The following is a 16,960-nucleotide window of genomic DNA, read 5'->3' on the forward strand; positions in this document are numbered from 1 at the left end:
CTTGTAACCCACGTCGTGGGTTTACCCTCCACAGTGCGGAGGGGAAGGGATTACGGGTGTCCCTGTGTGAGAAGGGGCCGAGCACCCTGCCCAGGGTCACTGCCAGGGCTCCCACCGGGAGGCAGCGAGGGGGAGGGGCAGGAGGTGGTAGGCAGGGCAGCCCTCTGCTGGGGCCGGAATCACCAGGGACCCCGGGGTCCGCTCCCTTCTCCCTGGAGAGTGTCTGGTCTCCCTGTCTCCAGCCTGGGAGCACCAGGAGCCCCCAGCCCTGGGGCCAGAGGTCGGCAGGCCGGCTCTGGCCCCCTCTGTACCCAGAGCCCCCAGGGATGGAAGGGGGGGGCCTGACTCCCAGCCCTGGAGCTCAGGCCTGAGAGGGCACTGCTGCCCCCAGGGGCCCATCGCTGGTCCCTTCTCCCAGCCAGGGGGCTAGTGTGTGCAAGCCAGAGCCCACTGCGGCGGGGGGGGGGGTGTGCTGTGGTGGCCCAACCCCTCGTCAGGCAGCCGATCCCAGTACCCCGTCCCTCCGCAGCTGGAGCAGGAAGGCAGCCTCCCGGAGCGTAGCCCTGGGCACCCCTGCTGCTCCCCCGCCCCACCAGGTGCCCTGGCAGCCTGGGTCGGCCCTTCCTTCCAGACTCGCGGCCCTGAGGACCCATAGCAGCCCGGCCCTGGGGTGCAGCCCGCGTGCTGGCACTGCCGTCACAGCGTGTCCTGACGCCTGGCCCCGCTCAAGAGGGAGGCGCGCTGTTCTCTCCGTGGCCACCAGAGGGCGCACGCGCCGGCCCAGGGGACCGGGACTCACAGGGGGCAGGCGCGCACCCCGCGTCGGGCGTGGGGGCCCTTCCTCTGTGGGCCCCGCCGGAGGGGAAGCTCCCTTTTGCAGGTCGCACGCCCGCGCTGGGGGGGCGGGGCCTGCAGTTGCCAAATCCCCGAGGTCCGGGCCCGGCGAGGTGGGATCGCAGCGCCCAGGCCTGCCCCGGGGGCTCAGGGGTGGGGGGCGCGAACGCCCTCGTGACGTCCCCGGGGCTCCCGGCCAGGCCCGCGGGAGGGACCGCGGAGCCAGCCGTCGGTTCGTGCGCCCCGAAGTGCCTGCGGCCCGACTCGGCTCCTGGCGGCGGCGAGGGCGGGACCGGGGGCCGGAGGTCACCCAGCGTCACGGGGGCCCGCCCCCCGCCCCGGGCCGGCGCCTTTTAACTGCGGGACCCGCGCGCTCTGGGCGTCCAGCGCTGCGGGCGAGCCGGGCAGCATGTCAGCGACCCGCGCCTCCAACGACCGGCCCCCCGGCGCGGGCGGCGTCAAGCGGGGGCGGCTGCAGCAGGAGGCGGCAGCGACCGGCTCCCGGGTGACCGTGGTGCTGGGCGCGCAGTGGGGGGACGAGGGCAAAGGCAAAGTGGTGGACCTGCTGGCCACGGACGCCGACATCATCAGCCGCTGCCAGGTGCGCCGGCGCTCCCCGCCCAGCGAGCCCCCCCACCCCACCCAGACCCGGCGCGCCTCCTGGAGCCCTTCCTCCTGGGGACGCCTTCCCAGCGGCCACCCCCACCCACCCACACAGGCCTGCGACGCCCACTCCCCGCGCTCACACTTCCCTCCTGCGCGGGACACCCCACCCCGCAGACCCGCCCCACCCCCACCGCTGCAGCGGCCGGGCAGAGCTATAAATACAAGCCCTGCTGAGTTGGGGACACCTGATCCTCCGGGGGTGGGGTGTGCCTGGGGTGTGCCGCTGGGCCCTCCAGTGGGGGAGGAGGTGGGCGCCCCAGTTTCCCCACCTCCTCCAGGTGGCTTGAGGGCCGCGGGACGCCGCATTCCTCCTTCTGTCCCATTCTGTCCGGTCTGGGATGGGGCAGGTGGACTCCACACAGCACTCACCCACGAGGTGGGGGGCGGGGGCGAGGCAGTCGGGCAGGGCTGGCAAGGCGTCCCTGGGAGGGGGTGACCCTGGGGTGTCCGCCAGAAGGAGGTAGAGGGAGGGAGGGCAGGCCCGCGGGGGAGGACCCGAAGGAAGGCGGGGCAAGGGGAAGGAGGGTGCTGCTGGTCGGAGGGGTGGGAGGAGCCACGGACTTCTGGCCCCAGTGACCGGGCTCCGTCCCCTGAGGGAGGGCCCAGGGCAGGGCCTCTGCCTGCTTCCGGCTGAGGGACTCTGGGCACTCCTGAGCGGCCAGTGCCCCATGCTGGGGCCCGCCGGGCCACGCTCACCACTGGGGCTGGCAGAGGTCAGGGTGCAGGGGTCTGGCTGTGGGCCCGTGCACTGGTGCTCCGGAGGCTCAGAGCCACCAGCGAGAGTGCTCCCCACGTGGGGAAGGGGCGCCCCGGCCCCATCTCCCTGGTGCTGTGGCCTTTCCTGAACTCCCGCCCAGAGGCTGGCCCAGAGTCCCCCGAGAGGGGACGGGCCCCTGCACTCGGCTCATGGAAACCCCAACAGCTAGACCACCCCGGCGGGAAGCGGACAGGGGACTCCTGGGAGGTGCTTCCTGGGACTTGGGACGGTCCCCACCCTCTCCCTGTCCTGAGCCGTGCAGACCCAGGCCACCCCTTCCCCCAAGAGCCCCAGCGCCAGAGGCGGCCCCAGAGCCCCTGCTGTGTGAGTGGGGGCCCCACACCCTGCAGCCCGGGCGGCGTGTGGCCACGGGGCCGCCCCTGCACTCCGCCCCCCAGCACCGGGCACCCCTCCTCCGGCCTCTCCGCTCGGGTGACACCCACAGCCCTCCACACGCTGCGCTGGCCTGTCCCCTCCTCGGGGGGACAGTTCCCCTCGACACCCCACCTGGACGCCTCCGGGAGTGCCTTCCAGCTGCGCAGACGGGTCCGGGACGCAGCTCTGCCCCCCGGGGGGGGCCAGCGGGCTGGGCCCACCCACCCCCGTCACCACAGAGTGGACAGACCAGCCCGGGGCTGAGCAGGCCGGGGCTGGCATCCGTCTGGGCACTGCCTGGAAGGGCTACAGCCGGCAGCCCCATCTCCGGGGCAGCCTTGTGTCCGTCCGGTGTCCCCGTGACCTCCTGGGCCCTGGGCCCCAGGCCTCACCTGCCGGCGGGCTGCAGGGCTGCGGGTCTTCGAGGCCCCCCACACCCCGGCCCCAGTGCTGCCCTCCCGAGCGCCGGCCCTGCTGGCTGGAGATGAAGCCCGCTGCCGTGCCTGCCGCCCAGGGGTCTCCCCCCGACTGCTACAGCAACAGCCGCACCCGCGCCAGGGGACTCCCGGCCTCTGAGGAGCTGTCCACACCGCCCCACGCTCACCTCTGCCGCCTGGGCCGCTGGCGGAGGGGTGGGTGGGGCTGCACGGGGTGGGGGAGGCCGGGCCAGGCCTCCCTGGGCACCAGGGCCACCTGGGCCCTGTGTGGCCGAAGTTGCCATCCCATCTGTCAGCCATGCAAGGGACCATGTGGTGGGGAACCCCGGAGGGCGGGGGTCGCTGAGTGGGTGGTGAGGATGGGGAACCTGGCCAGTCAGAGGTCACAAGAGGGTGGCCTCCAAGTGGACAGCAGGGTGCACGGGGCAAGGACAGATACTAGAGAACCAGAGGCTCCCAGAGCTCCACCTGGGGCGCCTGCCCTGCATTCAACGTGGGGGTGAGGAGGTACGCCCCCCAGGGGTATCAGGGACACCCTGGGCTGTGCGTTGCCTGGCTCAGGTCACCACCCCTCACCCTCTGGGGCTGGGCCTGGGCTGGCTCAGTGCCGTTGGGACAGGAAAGGTCAGCCTGGTCTGGTTCCTGAGTGGGCCGGCCTTGGCCTTGGCCTTGTGCCCATGTCTGAGAGGGGGATCACCCCCTTCCTTAGGTCCCTGATGCCAGGGAGGCTGCTGGAGTCCACAGGGGACTTTGAGAGACTGGCCGGGCCTGGCAGGAGGCGGTGGGGGTGGCTTCAGCCCCGGGGCTGCTGAGAGCTGCTCGGGACCCCCGGCTCCACCACTGAGCTCACTGGCCGACTCGGCCGCCCCCGGGGAGCTGCTGAGCAGAGGCTGAGGCAGAGCTCTGGGAGCCGCCGGGCTGCCCGGCCCCCAGGTGGTGCTGGCTTTCTGTCACGCTCCGGGCGCAGAGCCGCTGGGACGGGAGGCTGAGAGCAGTGCAGACGGCCAGGCCGGCCCTCGTCTCTCGTGGGGACCCTGGGCCCGCTGTCCTCTCCGGGGGGCTTTCTAAGCCACGCAGCAGCCAGCGCAGCCCTGGGCCCACCCCTCCTGCAGCCGGCCTCAGCCGGAGGATGGCCCGAGGGTGTCCCTGCCCACCCTCACCATCAGGCCAGGTGCAGCCCCAGGGGGACAGAGCAGGGTCTCGGGCACCAGTGCCCTGGCCTCTGCGCTCAGCAGGCCCTGGGCTCCGGCTCCGGGAGTGGCCTGTGAGCTGACGCCCAGCCCCGGGCTGGCTGGGTCCTCTGACACCCGCGGGTCCACACAGCTGGCGCCTGCTCCTGGGTGCCCACGGTGACGCCTAAACAAAGGCGGGGCTCACTCAGAGGCCCTGCTGGGCACTCAGCGGGGGGCAGCAGGGTGTCTGGCTCCCCGGGCCCCAGCCTGGCAGGGGGCCCTCCGCGGTGGGGACGTGTCTGGCACTGCGGGTTCCGCTGCCCACTCCCCTCTCTGGGGACCTCAGTTTCCCCATCCTCAACCTCGTTTCCACAACCTCGGGTGAGACCTTGTGCAGAGATTCTCCCAAGGGGGCCACCGCCCACGTCAGGGGGGACCAGGACAGAGCATGGATGGGGCCCCCGGAAGCTGCAAGAGCCCCGAGGCCCAGGGCCTGTCAGTCCCGTGGGGGCCTGTCTGAACTGCCAGCCGCCCCATCCCTCCTGATGGGCCACACCGGCACCTTGGGCAGGTGGGACTCAGGTCAGCTGGGAGGCCCCTCCCCGTGGCTCCCTGCCCCTGCCCCCCACTCCCTGCACCCGCATCTCCTTCCCCACGCCCCCACCCCAAGCCCCTCTGGAAGCTCCCCCTCCCAGCACAGGCTGCATCCCGAGGCCCGGCCCCCAGCCCGCCCTCACTCACAAGGCACGAGGCACCACCCTCTGTGCTCGGCCCCGACACCCCCTTGTCCTCCACTCCCCCCCCCCCACCACATGCCCACAGCCACGGGGCCTGGGGGAGCAGCAGGTCCACCCTCAGGGTTTGAGCTGGGGGGATGGCAGGGCCACCTGGATGTCAGCGACCCCAGGAGCCTGAGACAGCCTCCGTGCCCTGGGTCAGCAGCCCCTGGGGGCAGGCCGGAGGGGCTCCCACGGGCCTGGGACCCCTGTTGGGACCGGTTCCTGCGGGCCCTGGCAGGCAGCCGGCAGGGGTGGGGGCTGGGGGAGCGGGGTGGTGGGGTTGGTGCAGGGCCTCGGAGGCTGAAGTCCACCCTGCCCGCCCCCAGCGGCCCCCGCACTGGCCGTTTGAGGGAGAGGCTGTCCTGATGCCTGGGGCGGGCAAAGACAGGCAAGGAGTGCCCCACCCTGCCAGGCCCTGGGGGGTTGCTGAGGCCCCCCATAACCTGCAGCCTGCGACCCTGTCTGCGGGGGGGGGGCAGTGGGTGTGGCGGGGTGAGCCTGTGTCTGTGGGAGCTGGAGGTGGGCACAGGGAGGGGCAGGTCCCTGGTGTGGGCGCAGCAGGAATGCCGGCTCCGGTCACAGTGCCCTCTGGTGGTGGGACATGGGGCCACGGCCCGGCCTCCCTCTCGGTGGGACCCCTCTGTCTGCAAAGGTCCCAAGGAGAAAGGGTGCTGTATGGTCTGGCGACCCCAGGACCGGGCTGGCCTCGAAACTGTGTTTTCCTTTTCACTCCTGCACAGACGGTGTGGGCTGTACGGGGGCGCCCCTGCTGAGGGGCGGGGAGCGTGGCCCTGCCGGCCCCCGGTGACCCCTGTCCGCCACCTCGGAGCTGGGGCGGCATGGAGCGCGGCAGTCTGGGCCGTGGCGGCCGTGGCGGCCGAGGCTCGTGCCTCCAGGAGGGTCGGGCCCCTTGTGTTTGCATGAGAGGAGGGGCCCCCAGACTCAGGGGCTGTGGGGGACACCTCCCCGGGGAGAGGCAGTGTGGCCGCCGGGAGCAGGCTGGGCCCAGCCCCACAGCCAAGGCCCTGCGTGTGTCCCAGGGGCGGGGCCCTGGCCCAGCACCCCCAGGCTGGCGCCGGAGCCCACCCTGAGTCCAAGCACGGACGGCCTCTCCCGGGGCCGGGGCGGGGACAGAACCCCCACCCCCAGCAGCCTGCAGGCCCTCCCGGGGCGGGTGCTCTGCGCCCGGGGCCCCCGGACACTCAGCGGGTTTCTGTCCCCAGGGGGGCAACAACGCTGGCCACACCGTGGTGGTGGACGGCAAGGAGTTCGACTTCCACCTGCTGCCCAGCGGCATCATCAACCCCAAGGCCGTGTCCTTCATCGGTGAGTGCCCCCTGCCCCGCCGGGGGTGTGGTCAGCCAGGCCTCCGCTGGCCCTGCACAGCCTGCCTGCGGGGCGGCAGTGGGAGGTCCCCGCCCTGCTTGGGAGGCCGGGCGGGGCGTCTGACCTGGGAGCCCGCCCTCAGCCTGATGGGGCCGGTGGGGCAGCCAGGACACCCCCCAGCCTGGGCCCGAGGGGTGGGGGTGCCAGGGACCCCCCGAGCTCCTGGCCTCCCCAAGGGCGCCCACATGGATGTGTGTGGGTGTGCACGCCTGTGGCTGAGGATGCCTGCACATGCATGTGCACATGTGTACATACATGTACACGTGACGAGCCTGGCCGTGCACTGTGGGCGGCGGGCAGGGCGCCGGGCCTGGACGGGGAAGCTGGGTTTTTCCTGGCACCGCGTGAGGTGCTTGTCCCCCCTGCGGTCCCTGCCCCCGGCCCACCCCTGTTCCCCTCCCGGCGGCCACCCGGTGACCTTTTCGTGTCCCTGGGAGTGGAAACCACCTCCAGGACTGCGTGGGTCTCTCCCCCCACCCCACCCCTGACACCTCCCCTGGGTCGTCTCTCCCTCCCGCCCTCCCGTGGTTACGAGGCCCAGCTCCCTGTCCCGGCCTCAGCTCTCAGCCGCCCGCGCTCAGAGAAGCGTGCCCTGGCCCCCCAGATCGGGCCCCCGGGACACGCTAGGAGAGTTTCCAGTACTTTTCCTTCTGGCTCTTCCCACGACCAAGCCGTGCGCGTGACTCATCTGCCCCGCCCCTCCCGGACCAGGACGCGGGGGCTGCCGCAGCAGGCGGGTGCCCAGTGAGGGCCTGGGGTCGGGCCCCCTGGAAGGGAGGCCCAGCCTGCGGGCCGTGGGGCGGAGCAGGGGGTAGTCGAGTGCCCCCCCACGGAGGGACAGGCCCCGGGGCAGGAAGCCCTCTCAGTGCCAGCCGGTCTGCTGCCTCCCACCCCGCCTGGTCCCAGGGGAGCTGGGGACTCGTCCGGGCCCGGGGCCAGAGCCCAGTCCGGACGGTCACCGGGGCACATCAGCAGGGGTCCACTGGTCAGTCAGCCTGGCCGCACGGCGCCCGAGACCCGAGCGGAGCCAGAGCTGCAGGTGCCGTAGCTCACGCGGCTTCCCCCCGCGGGCCACACGCCCCGGCCCGGCTCGAGGTTGTTCCAGGACGCGTGGCATTTAGGTGACCTTTTGTGCCCAGTGTGGCTGGCACAGTCTCTGAGTCACTGCCACCTGGACCGACATTCTGTCTTCCTCGGCCAAGCCTGTGCCACAGCAGAGGGCGGCCCTGGCCCAGCGGCCGGCGGTCCTGCAGTAAATGGCTTTACCTGGACCCTGAGAGGACCCGTGACCTCGGGCCCGTCTGCCTGCGGGGTCTGCTCGGCTGGCGTGGCTGGAGCAGCCGGGCTCCCAGGGCCGGCGGGTCCCTGCAGCGCCCGGCTCAGCGCCTCTGCCCTCCCGTCTTCAGGCCGTTTCAATAAACCGTAGCAGCACCCTTGAGGCCTAATTCCTGCTGTGAAAGTCACTGCGGTCGCACAGCTGTCACTGCAATTAGGGCTTTTTTTTTTTAAGATTCTATTTATTTATTTTAGAGCGAGGAGAAGGGAGGGAGAAAGAGAGGGAGAGAAACATCCGTGTGTGGTTGCCTCTCACGCAGCCCCTACTGAGGACCTGGCCCGCAACGCAGGCCTGTGCCCGACTGGGAATCGAACCGATGACCCTTTGGTTGGAGTCCGGTGCTCAGGCCACTGAGCCACACCAGCTGGAGTCAGTTTGGTTTTAGAACATAGTCGTCACCCCAAGCAGCTCCCTCGTCGGTTTGCGGGCCACCGCGCCCCCGCCCAGCCCGGCCTGCCGCTCCGGCCCGCCCCCCAGGGGCTCCCGCTGGGCTTGTGCGGCCGCCCCTTCTGTCCGCTCGACGACACGCACGCCGCACGCTCGCACCGGCTCGGCGTCGCGGGACAGGGAGCTCCTGTGGCGCTGCCGCCCGACCGCCCCCGCCGCCCTCCCCAGAGCCCTCTCACCTTCCCAACCTGACTTCTGACCCCTGACCCCTGGCCCCGCCACCTGCTGCCTGTCCCCAGGGGTCTGCCCCGTGAGTGTGGCCACGGCCCGTCTGTGCCCCCGACCGGCTGAGCGTCTGCGGTCTCGCTCAGCGCTGGACCTCAGGCCTGCGCGGGCAGCGGCGGGTGTCGGAAGGCCCGTCCTCCCGTGGGGGGGGGGGGGCCGGGTCAGGGCCACGCTGCTCCGTGGCCGACTCGGGGTCGAGTGCGCCTCTCGGCTGCAGTGACCCACCGTGTCGCTGGGGCTGCGGGACGCCGATTCTGCGCCGTCCTGACCGCGGTCCCCGCGCCCGTGACGGGGTCCAGCCCGCGCCCCCGTGTCTGTGTTGCAGGAAATGGCGTGGTCGTCCACTTGCCAGGCTTGTTTGAAGAAGCTGAAAAGAACGAGAAGAAAGGTGGGTCGGCGTCCCACAGACACGTCCTGTCCTGTCCCCCGTGTTCCCCCACGGCCCGGTGGGCCCACGCCCTGCCCTGCAGTTTCCCCGGGGGGGGGGGGCCGACCTCGCCCTGGGGGAGGGCTGTGGTTCCTGGCAGCCCCACCTGGGGACGGGAGGCCGGCAGGCAGTGACAGGCGAGGGGCCCTGTGCGGGTGGACTGGAGGCGGGCTGACCACAGCGCGGCAGCCCCCAGACCCTGAGAGGGTCGGACGGAAGCAGAGCCCCACTGCGGGCTCCGGGCCGGGCAGGTGCGGAGAGGGCGGCCCCTGGGGAGGGCCCGTCCCTGGCTGCACACGGGGAAGGGGGGGTGTGACCGTGATGGCTCTTGCCCGGGTGGGTGCCGGGCGAGCGGCCGCCTCAGCCCCCCCTCCCCTGTGCCACCACCACCGTGCAGGCCTCAAGGACTGGGAGAAGAGGCTTGTCATCTCGGACCGGGCCCACCTCGGTGAGTGTCCCGCCCGCCCCACGGTGGACTGCACCCCACCCTGCCTCCTCCCGGCCGCCGCCGGACCCCTGCAGCTCCACTCGGCCTTCCCAGAGGGCGGGGTGGCCGGGACCTCGGCGCCCACAGGGGGCCCATGGTCCCACGGGCACTGACGGGGAGCAGAGGCCGGACTCCGGTCCGTCCCCTCCCACGCCGAGCCCCTGCCCTAGGGGGCCCGGGCGAGTGGCCGGTGACCCTCCCTCGTCTCTCCGCCCGGCCCGCCCGGCCCCCAGTGTTCGACTTCCACCAGGCGGTGGACGGCCTTCAGGAGGTGCAGCGGCAGGCCCAGGAGGGCAAGAAGTGAGTGCCCGGTGCGTCCGAGGGCCGGTGTCCCGGGCTTCGGCCGGCCCAGCGGCCCTCCACGGGAGAGAACCCGGGCCTGGTGCCCCTGGAGAGCAGCCCCCGGGGGTTCCCGACCCCCAGCCCCCAGTCCCGAAGCCCAGACAGGCCCACCTCTCCCGGGGGTCGCACCGTCCCCTCCGGCTGCCACCCCTCGGGGCACATTGCTGTCCAGCCCCTGTTGCTGGGATGCCCGGCCAGCCGTGACCCCATGCTCGGGCCGCCTCCCCACACGGCGGTGCCCGTGTCCTGTCCTGTGCTCGCTGCCGCTGCCCGCCCCCGCTGGGCCCTGCAAGCTGGTGGTTTGAGGAGCCTGGGCATCCTCACAGCCACCCGGATCCGGCTCCGGGGCGCTGCCACCAGGAGGCACTTTGCCCGGCAGGGGTGGGAATTGGTCTGGGACACCAGCCGGGGCCCGAGTTCCCCAGGCGGCGGGGCTCCCACTGCTCACAGCCACCCCGTTCTCAGCATCGGCACCACCCGGAAGGGGATCGGACCGGCCTACTCCTCCAAGGCCGCCCGCACCGGCCTGCGCATCTGCGACCTGCTGTCCGACTTCGACGAGTTCTCCTCCAGGTACCCGGCCGCCCGCAGCCCCGGGGCCGGGCCAGCGAGAGGGGCTCGGGCGGGCTGAGGGGCTCAGTCAACGTCGCCTCGCAGGTTCAAGAACCTGGCCCGCCAGCACCAGTCCATGTTCCCCACTTTGGAAATCGACACTGAAGGCCAGCTTCGCAAACTGAAGGTACAGCCGGGAGGCCGGCACGCAGCTCTCACTGCCACTGGAGCTCCGAGAGAGAGTGCTCCTGGCACAGACACACTTCGGGGCATCGCCCAGGGGTGGCTGGCATCCGTGGGGCCCACGGGCCTCCCGTGTGAGCCCCGCTGGGGCGGTCAGTCAGGGGGTCTCCTCCGGGGCCGGGCTCCCCTGCCAGGCTGGGTCCTCATGTCCCCTCGGGGGACCTGGGGACGAGGGTGACCCTGTCCCACCCGAGGCAGGAGGTGAGGGCACCCCGCTCACCCCGAGAGGGGCGGGTGGTGCGGGGGACAGGAAGAGGTCAGCACAAAGCCCTTCTGGAAGTTTCCAAGGCTGGGATCCCGCCCCTCCGACCCTTTTCCGGGCTGTAATGAGGGCAGAGAGGACCCTCGGGGGTGTCTGCTGTGCAGGGTCAGGGCCCGCCCAGCACCTCGTCTTCGCTGCGATGGCCCCCACTGCCCCCCACCCTGAGGGTCTGGGAGCTGGGGCTTCCCCGTGTGACTTGGAGACACACCTCCCCCCACCATGCACCCTGAGGACAGCCCGGGCCCCACAGATAGGCCCCGGGCGGGTCCGGCTTGTGGACCTGGCCCCCGGCCGGAGGAGGTGTCTGGGGGAGCCGGGCTGCTGGTGGCGGTGGGGGTGGGGGCGGCCGGCGGCATCCACTCTCCTCACAGGGCTTCGCGGAGCGGATCCGGCCCATGGTCCGAGACGGTGTCTACTTCATGTACGAGGCGCTGCATGGCCCCCCCAAGAAGATCCTGGTGGAAGGCGCCAACGCAGCCCTGCTGGACATCGACTTCGGTGCGCCCTCGGGGCTGGCCCCTGCCGTCCATGGGGGGGGGCGCGGCAGGGCCCTTCCTCTGCCACGCTGACCCCCGGCCAAGGACGTGGGGGCGCTGCTCCGAGAACTGCCATCCGCCGACGGGGAGAGGAACCAGCACAGGGCAGCGAGGGCTCCCTCCTGTCCCCCCCCACCCCACGGGTCACTCCCCGAGGGTCCCTGGCACCACTCTCCCTGGAGACCCCACTTGGGGCCGAGCTGAGGGTCCCCCACCACTGCCCTCTGCCTGCAGGCCCCCTGGGCGGGCCTGTGGGGGAGGTGGGCGGCCCCCGACCTGCTCCATCTCGCAGGGACCTACCCTTTCGTGACGTCGTCCAACTGCACGGTGGGCGGCGTGTGCACCGGGCTGGGCATCCCCCCGCAGAACGTGGGCGACGTGTACGGCGTGGTGAAGGCCTACACCACACGCGTGGGCATCGGGGCCTTCCCCACCGAGCAGATCAACGTGAGTCCCCGGCCCAGGCGGGGCCCCTGGGGACGGGCCGGGGCTGCGGGCACCACGGGGGCCGATGCTGAAGACACGCGGTGCCCACGCGTGTCCACACAGCCCGTCCCCCCCCGGGGGGTGTTGCGGGCGTGTGGGGTTGGCCCTGCCCTTGGCTCGGAGGGGACCCGCAGGGTGCCGGCGACCTGCCCTGGCGGCCCGGCCTTGTGTCCCAGGGGCCACGAGCACAGGGGGCGCTCGCCCCGAGCCGCCGAGGGTAAGGGCCGGAGGGCAGAGAGGCCCCGCGTCCGGAAGTACCTGGCAGCTTGGCGTGCAGGGGACACGGGCAGAGGGTGGGGGCCGCAGGAGAAGCCCACTCACACCCCGCAGGCCCCCCGCTGAGCCCCGGGACCAGTCCCTCCTGTCCTCACCGTCCCGCGTGGGAGGGCCGAGGGGAAGGAGGGGAGCCCCCCCGTCGGGTCCTTCTGGGGCCCCCGCCAGCCACAAGGCAGAGCCTCGGCTGGGGCACACGGGCCCGTGAGGGGGGCATCGCAGGGGCTGTCTCGGCCCCCGTGCCCGCACACGCGGACCCGCCCTGTCCCCGCGCAGGAAATCGGTGACCTGCTGCAGAACCGCGGCCACGAGTGGGGGGTGACGACCGGCAGGAAGAGGCGCTGTGGCTGGCTGGACCTGGTGATCCTCAGATACGCCCACATGCTCAACGGGTTCACCGCGTAAGCGTCCGCCGCCTCCTGGCCGTCCTGGTGCTGCCTGTGCTGGGGACTACCCCAGGCTGCCCACCTGGGCCGGGTGTCGGGGCTCAGGGCCACGTGGGGTGTGGTCTCCCATCTGCACCCTTCATTCGCACGGCGGGGCCACAGGGGAGGTGATGCGGAGCCCTGTGCGGAGCCCCTCGAGCCATGAGCCACACCGTGAAGGAGGGGAGACGTGGCCCCCACACAGCGTGGGCCCCAGGGCCAGAGGAGGCCTGGCCCGGAGCTTGGGACCCAGACCGAAACCCCCGCGGCAGGCAGGGCGGCCTCCCCCAGGGCGCCAGAGCCCAGGAAAGGCCCGGCGGTCTGCAGACACGGAGCTGGAGAGCCCCTGATCGCGGGCACTGGCGGGAAATGCTGTTTTTGTTAGTTTTTGTTTTCATCCCCAAGACATGCTTGCTGGTTTTAGGGAGAGGGGGAGGGAGGGAGAGAGAGGGAGAGAAACATTGATGTGTGGTTGCCTCTCTTGTGCCCCCTACTGGGGAGCTGGCCTGCAATCCAGGCCTGTGCCCTGACTGGGAATCGAACCGGCGACCCTTTGGTTTTCTGGACAGTGCTCCAGCCAACTGGACCACCTGCTCAGGACCTGAAATGGTGTTTGTAGGCAGGCCCGGCTGTCCTGACGGGCACTTCAGAGACAGGCTGGCAGGGAGACGGGAAAAGGGAGAGACCTGTTGGGAGGTCCTGGGCCCAGGGCCTGGTGGGAGGAAGAGCGAGGAAGCTGACGCCCTTGTTGGCGTCGGTGTTGGGGACAGGGCTGGGTCTGCACGGGCAGCCTGGGCGGGCGGGTGGGCGGAGCCTGGTGAATGAGCTGGGCCCGGGCTGCGGGCTCAGCCCCTGGAGGCGGCAGGCAGAGGGCAGGTGTGTGGCGACACCACTGTGGGGCACAGGCGGCGTGCCCCGACCTTCCCGCTGAGTTTCTCCCCAGCGCTTCGGCTTCCCCGTCTGTTCCCTGAAGCAGAGGGGGAGCGAGGGGGGGAGGCAGACAGAGCCGAGAGCGGCTGCCGATGGCCCCTCCCCTTGTGTCGCCCTGGCTCGCACAGGCTGGCCCTGACGAAGCTGGACATCCTGGACGCCCTGGACGAGATCAAGGTCGGCGTCTCCTACAAGCTGAACGGGAAAAGGATCCCCTATTTCCCAGGTATGCATGGCAGGTGGCTTCCCGGCGTGGGCCGCCGCCCCTGGCCCGGGCAGAGGTGACCAGCGAGTCCCGGGGAGGACAGGAAGGGCCGCCCCCGAGGTGCCTGTGACCGCTCGCCGCCACGGGCTCTCCTGCCGCAGGGGCGGCCCGCCAGGTCTCAGGGCGGCCGCCGGCGCGTCCCGCGGTGGGGAAGGGCTCCGAGGGCCTGGGCTGGCGGCAGGGGGGCCGCCCCTCGGCCCCAGCCCGGGGCCCCGTGGGGGCGGGTGCCTGCAGGCGGGCTGCTCTGGAAGAGCGAACACTCCGCAATGGGAAGACGGCTCTCTGACCTGACTATGTAAGACCTGACTGGGGTTTCCCCCGCCCCCAATCCCCCCTTTATGTTTTAAAGATTTTATTTATTATTTTTAGACAGAGGGGAAGGGAGAAGGAAAGGGAGAGAAACATCAGTGTGTGGTTGCCTCTCATGCGCCCTCCACTGGGGACCCAGCCTGCAACCCAGGCTTGTGCCCTGATGGGGAGTCGAACCAGCGACCCCTTGGATCGCAGGCCAGCCCCTGTGGTGGGACAGCTGCCACGCCTTCCCCTGGTTGTGTAGACCCACCAGCACCTCCCAGAGGCCTCACTCCACGGACCCTGACCTTTGAGAGGATGTGGCAGAAGTGTGGTGTGACCCCAGGGTCAAAGGTCAGGGCCCAGGGGACTGCACACACTCAGAGGGGGCTGAGGCTCAAGACCCTTGGGGTGGACGGCTCGTTCTGGCATCTTCCATCCATTTGGCATCTGCCATGAGCCCAGGGGTCCCTTCCAAGTGGAGGGGCGGGGACATAGCTCCTTCAGGATTTCTTTCTTTTCTTTTTTTTTTAAGATTATATTTATTTATTTATTTTTAGAGAGGAAAGGGAGGGAGAAAGAGAGAGAGAGAGAGAAACATCCATGTGCGGTTCCTGGGGGCCGTGGCCTGCAACCCAGGCATGTGCCCTGACTGGGAATCGAACCTGCGACACTTTGGTTCGAAGCCCGTGCTCAATCCACTGAGCTACGCCAGCCAGGGCTTCCTTCAGGATTTCTTAACATTTGAAACCCTCAGAGCCCCTTGGAATTTCCAAGGAGGGTTCTAGGCATCGCTGACTGAGTCACCCGTGGACGTTGCGGCAGAGCCTGTGCCGAACCGGGGTGCAGGGTGAACCGGGGTGCGGGTGGACGCGTGCCCCTGGCTTCTGGGGGACAGCCTGTGTCCAGGAGCCACTCCCTGGCCCCGAGGAAGCCCAGCGGGCGACTCCCCCTCCCCCGCTGCTGAGCCCCCAGGGAAGCAGGCCCCCGGCGGTCGGCCCCCGAGACGGAGTGACGCCTGAGGGGCGTCACCACCCCTGTGTGTCCCCAGCTAACCAGGAGATCCTGCAGAAGGTCGAGGTGGAGTACGAGACGCTGCCCGGGTGGAAGTCGGACACCACGGGTGCCAGGAAGTGGGAGGACCTGCCCCCGCAGGCCCAGAACTACGTCCGGTTTGTGGAGAACCACGTGGGCGTGGCAGGTGGGTGCCTTGCACCTGGCCTCCCGCCCCGCCCCGCCCCGCGCCGCGGCGCCCCGGCCTGAACCACCTTCTCCCTTCCAGTGAAGTGGGTCGGTGTCGGCAAGTCACGGGATTCGATCATCCAGCTGTTCTAGACGGAGACCGGGCGCCCCTGGGAGGCACGGCCCCGCCCCGGCCGCGAGGGAGAAGCAGGGGGGTGGCTCCGGACTCCCGCGTTTCTCCCGAAGCTCCGCCCCCCGAGTCTGGGGCGCGCCGGCCCTCCGAGATCCAGCGCCGCGCAGGCCCTCTCGCCCCCCGCCGTGTGGGGCGAGCCAGGCGCGCAGAGCGGGGACCGCGGTGGCCGTTCGCGTCGCGTGTTGTGTGTCTGGCTGGAGCAGTTTAGCAATAAACGTCCCAGGGCCGCTGAACGGCAGGGTCACGCGTGTGCTGTTCTGACGTGGTCGTTTTGTTTTGACTTTTATCTTTTTTTAAATGTTTATTTGCTTTTTGTGTTTAGAGAGAGGGGAAGAGGGATAAACAGAGGGAGAGAAACATCAGTGTGTGGTTGCCTCTCATGCGCCCCCTGCTGGGGACCTGGCCCACAACCCAGGCTTGGGCCCTGACTGGGATTTGAACCAGCGACCCCTTGGATCGCAGGCCGGCGCTCTGTCCACTGAGCCCACCAGCCAGGACTGCTCTGACTTCTACACACAAGACGTCACCACGGATGCTTTGCCTTGACAGCCGTCAGGGTGACACACGCATGTGGTTCACAAAGCCAAGGGATTTGTTTGCTCAGAACCCGCTCCTGTGAGAGGCCACAGCAGTAAGTGTGTTTTCCAAAACCAAACATCACGGGATTTCGGTCTGGAGCCCAAGCACCCCCACCCACCTCTGCTTGGTAATGGAGCCGTCCCCCATATCCCCCTGCCTGGCTCCCTGTCAGCGAGCCGGTCCCCCCACCCTCTGGGTCTCGGCGGCTGGACCGAGCCACCGGCCACGGGCACGTTCCTGGCTGTACCTCGCTCACCCAGCTGAGCAACCCCCCTCACAACGTGTCAGGGTTCGGGGTGAATCGGGAAAAAGAGCTGCCTGTCCGAGGCCGTTTAGAGAGGGAAGGAATTCCGGGGAGAGGCCCCGAGCCAGCAGGTGGAGAGCGGGCTTCTCGCCCCTGGGTTCACTGAAGCCGGCTTGAGTCTCCTGCGCGGCCGGCTCTCTGGGAGAGACGCAGACCCCTGGACTTCCCCGTGCTCCCAGGCGTCTCCCACCGCACCCAGAATGGCTGCAGGGCCTTGACCCGAGTCGGGAAAGCACCCGTCACCAGCAGCGCGGCTCCGGGGGGGTGCAGGGAACAGGCACACACGGAAACGGCCTGAGTTTGCAGAGAATTACTTCCTCTCTCCCACAGCCCAGGGAGGAGACGGAGCAAGAGACCCCCGGGCAGGTGGGCTCTGGGGACCCCAGCTCCTCACAGCTCCCGGGAAATGGCTTCTCCTTGCGAGAGGACCGTCGGGCAGCCTCTCCCTGCCGCTGAGAGGCACGGCTCTGAGAGCCGACCAGAACTGGCCTTTTTCAAGGGAAAGAGAAGGCCCTTCGCGCTGGCAGGAGGAGGACCAGCCTGCAGTGTTAAGGCTTTAGTCCGGGGCCCGCAGGGAGCTCTGAGCCTGGGCTCTGCGCCGGCTGCCGACCCTCTGCTCAGACCCGAGCAGGCGCTGCAGGAGGAAGCCCCAGGCCTCCTCGAGGTGCGTGGGAACCGAGGAAGGCCGGGACCATTGGAAAGACCGAAGGAAAGAGCTTTCATCCGGGGCCACTGCAGTGCCCGTCCCAGGGTGGAGCCCCAGGCACCT

At 70.3% G+C, this 16,960-nt stretch overlaps 1 protein-coding gene across 1 annotated transcript; it reads left to right on the forward strand.

Moving 5' to 3' along the window:
- The first annotated feature begins 1,178 nt into the window (after positions 1-1,178).
- On the forward strand, positions 1,179-15,569 carry ADSS1 (adenylosuccinate synthase 1). The gene is made up of 13 exons (XM_045823380.1): positions 1,179-1,435; positions 6,244-6,346; positions 8,740-8,802; positions 9,239-9,289; positions 9,562-9,628; positions 10,136-10,243; positions 10,328-10,409; positions 11,099-11,225; positions 11,556-11,710; positions 12,299-12,423; positions 13,506-13,603; positions 14,985-15,134; positions 15,216-15,569. Exons 1-13 carry the CDS (start codon positions 1,244-1,246, stop codon positions 15,266-15,268), a joined length of 1,374 nt encoding a protein of 457 aa, XP_045679336.1. The 5' UTR covers positions 1,179-1,243; the 3' UTR covers positions 15,269-15,569.
- The last annotated feature ends 1,391 nt before the right edge of the window (positions 15,570-16,960 follow it).

This window comes from Phyllostomus hastatus, unplaced genomic scaffold (genome assembly GCF_019186645.2).
Source record: "Phyllostomus hastatus isolate PE091 unplaced genomic scaffold, TTU_PhHast_1.1 phas_scaffold_501, whole genome shotgun sequence".
In the NCBI taxonomy this organism is placed as follows: Eukaryota; Metazoa; Chordata; class Mammalia; order Chiroptera; family Phyllostomidae; genus Phyllostomus; species Phyllostomus hastatus.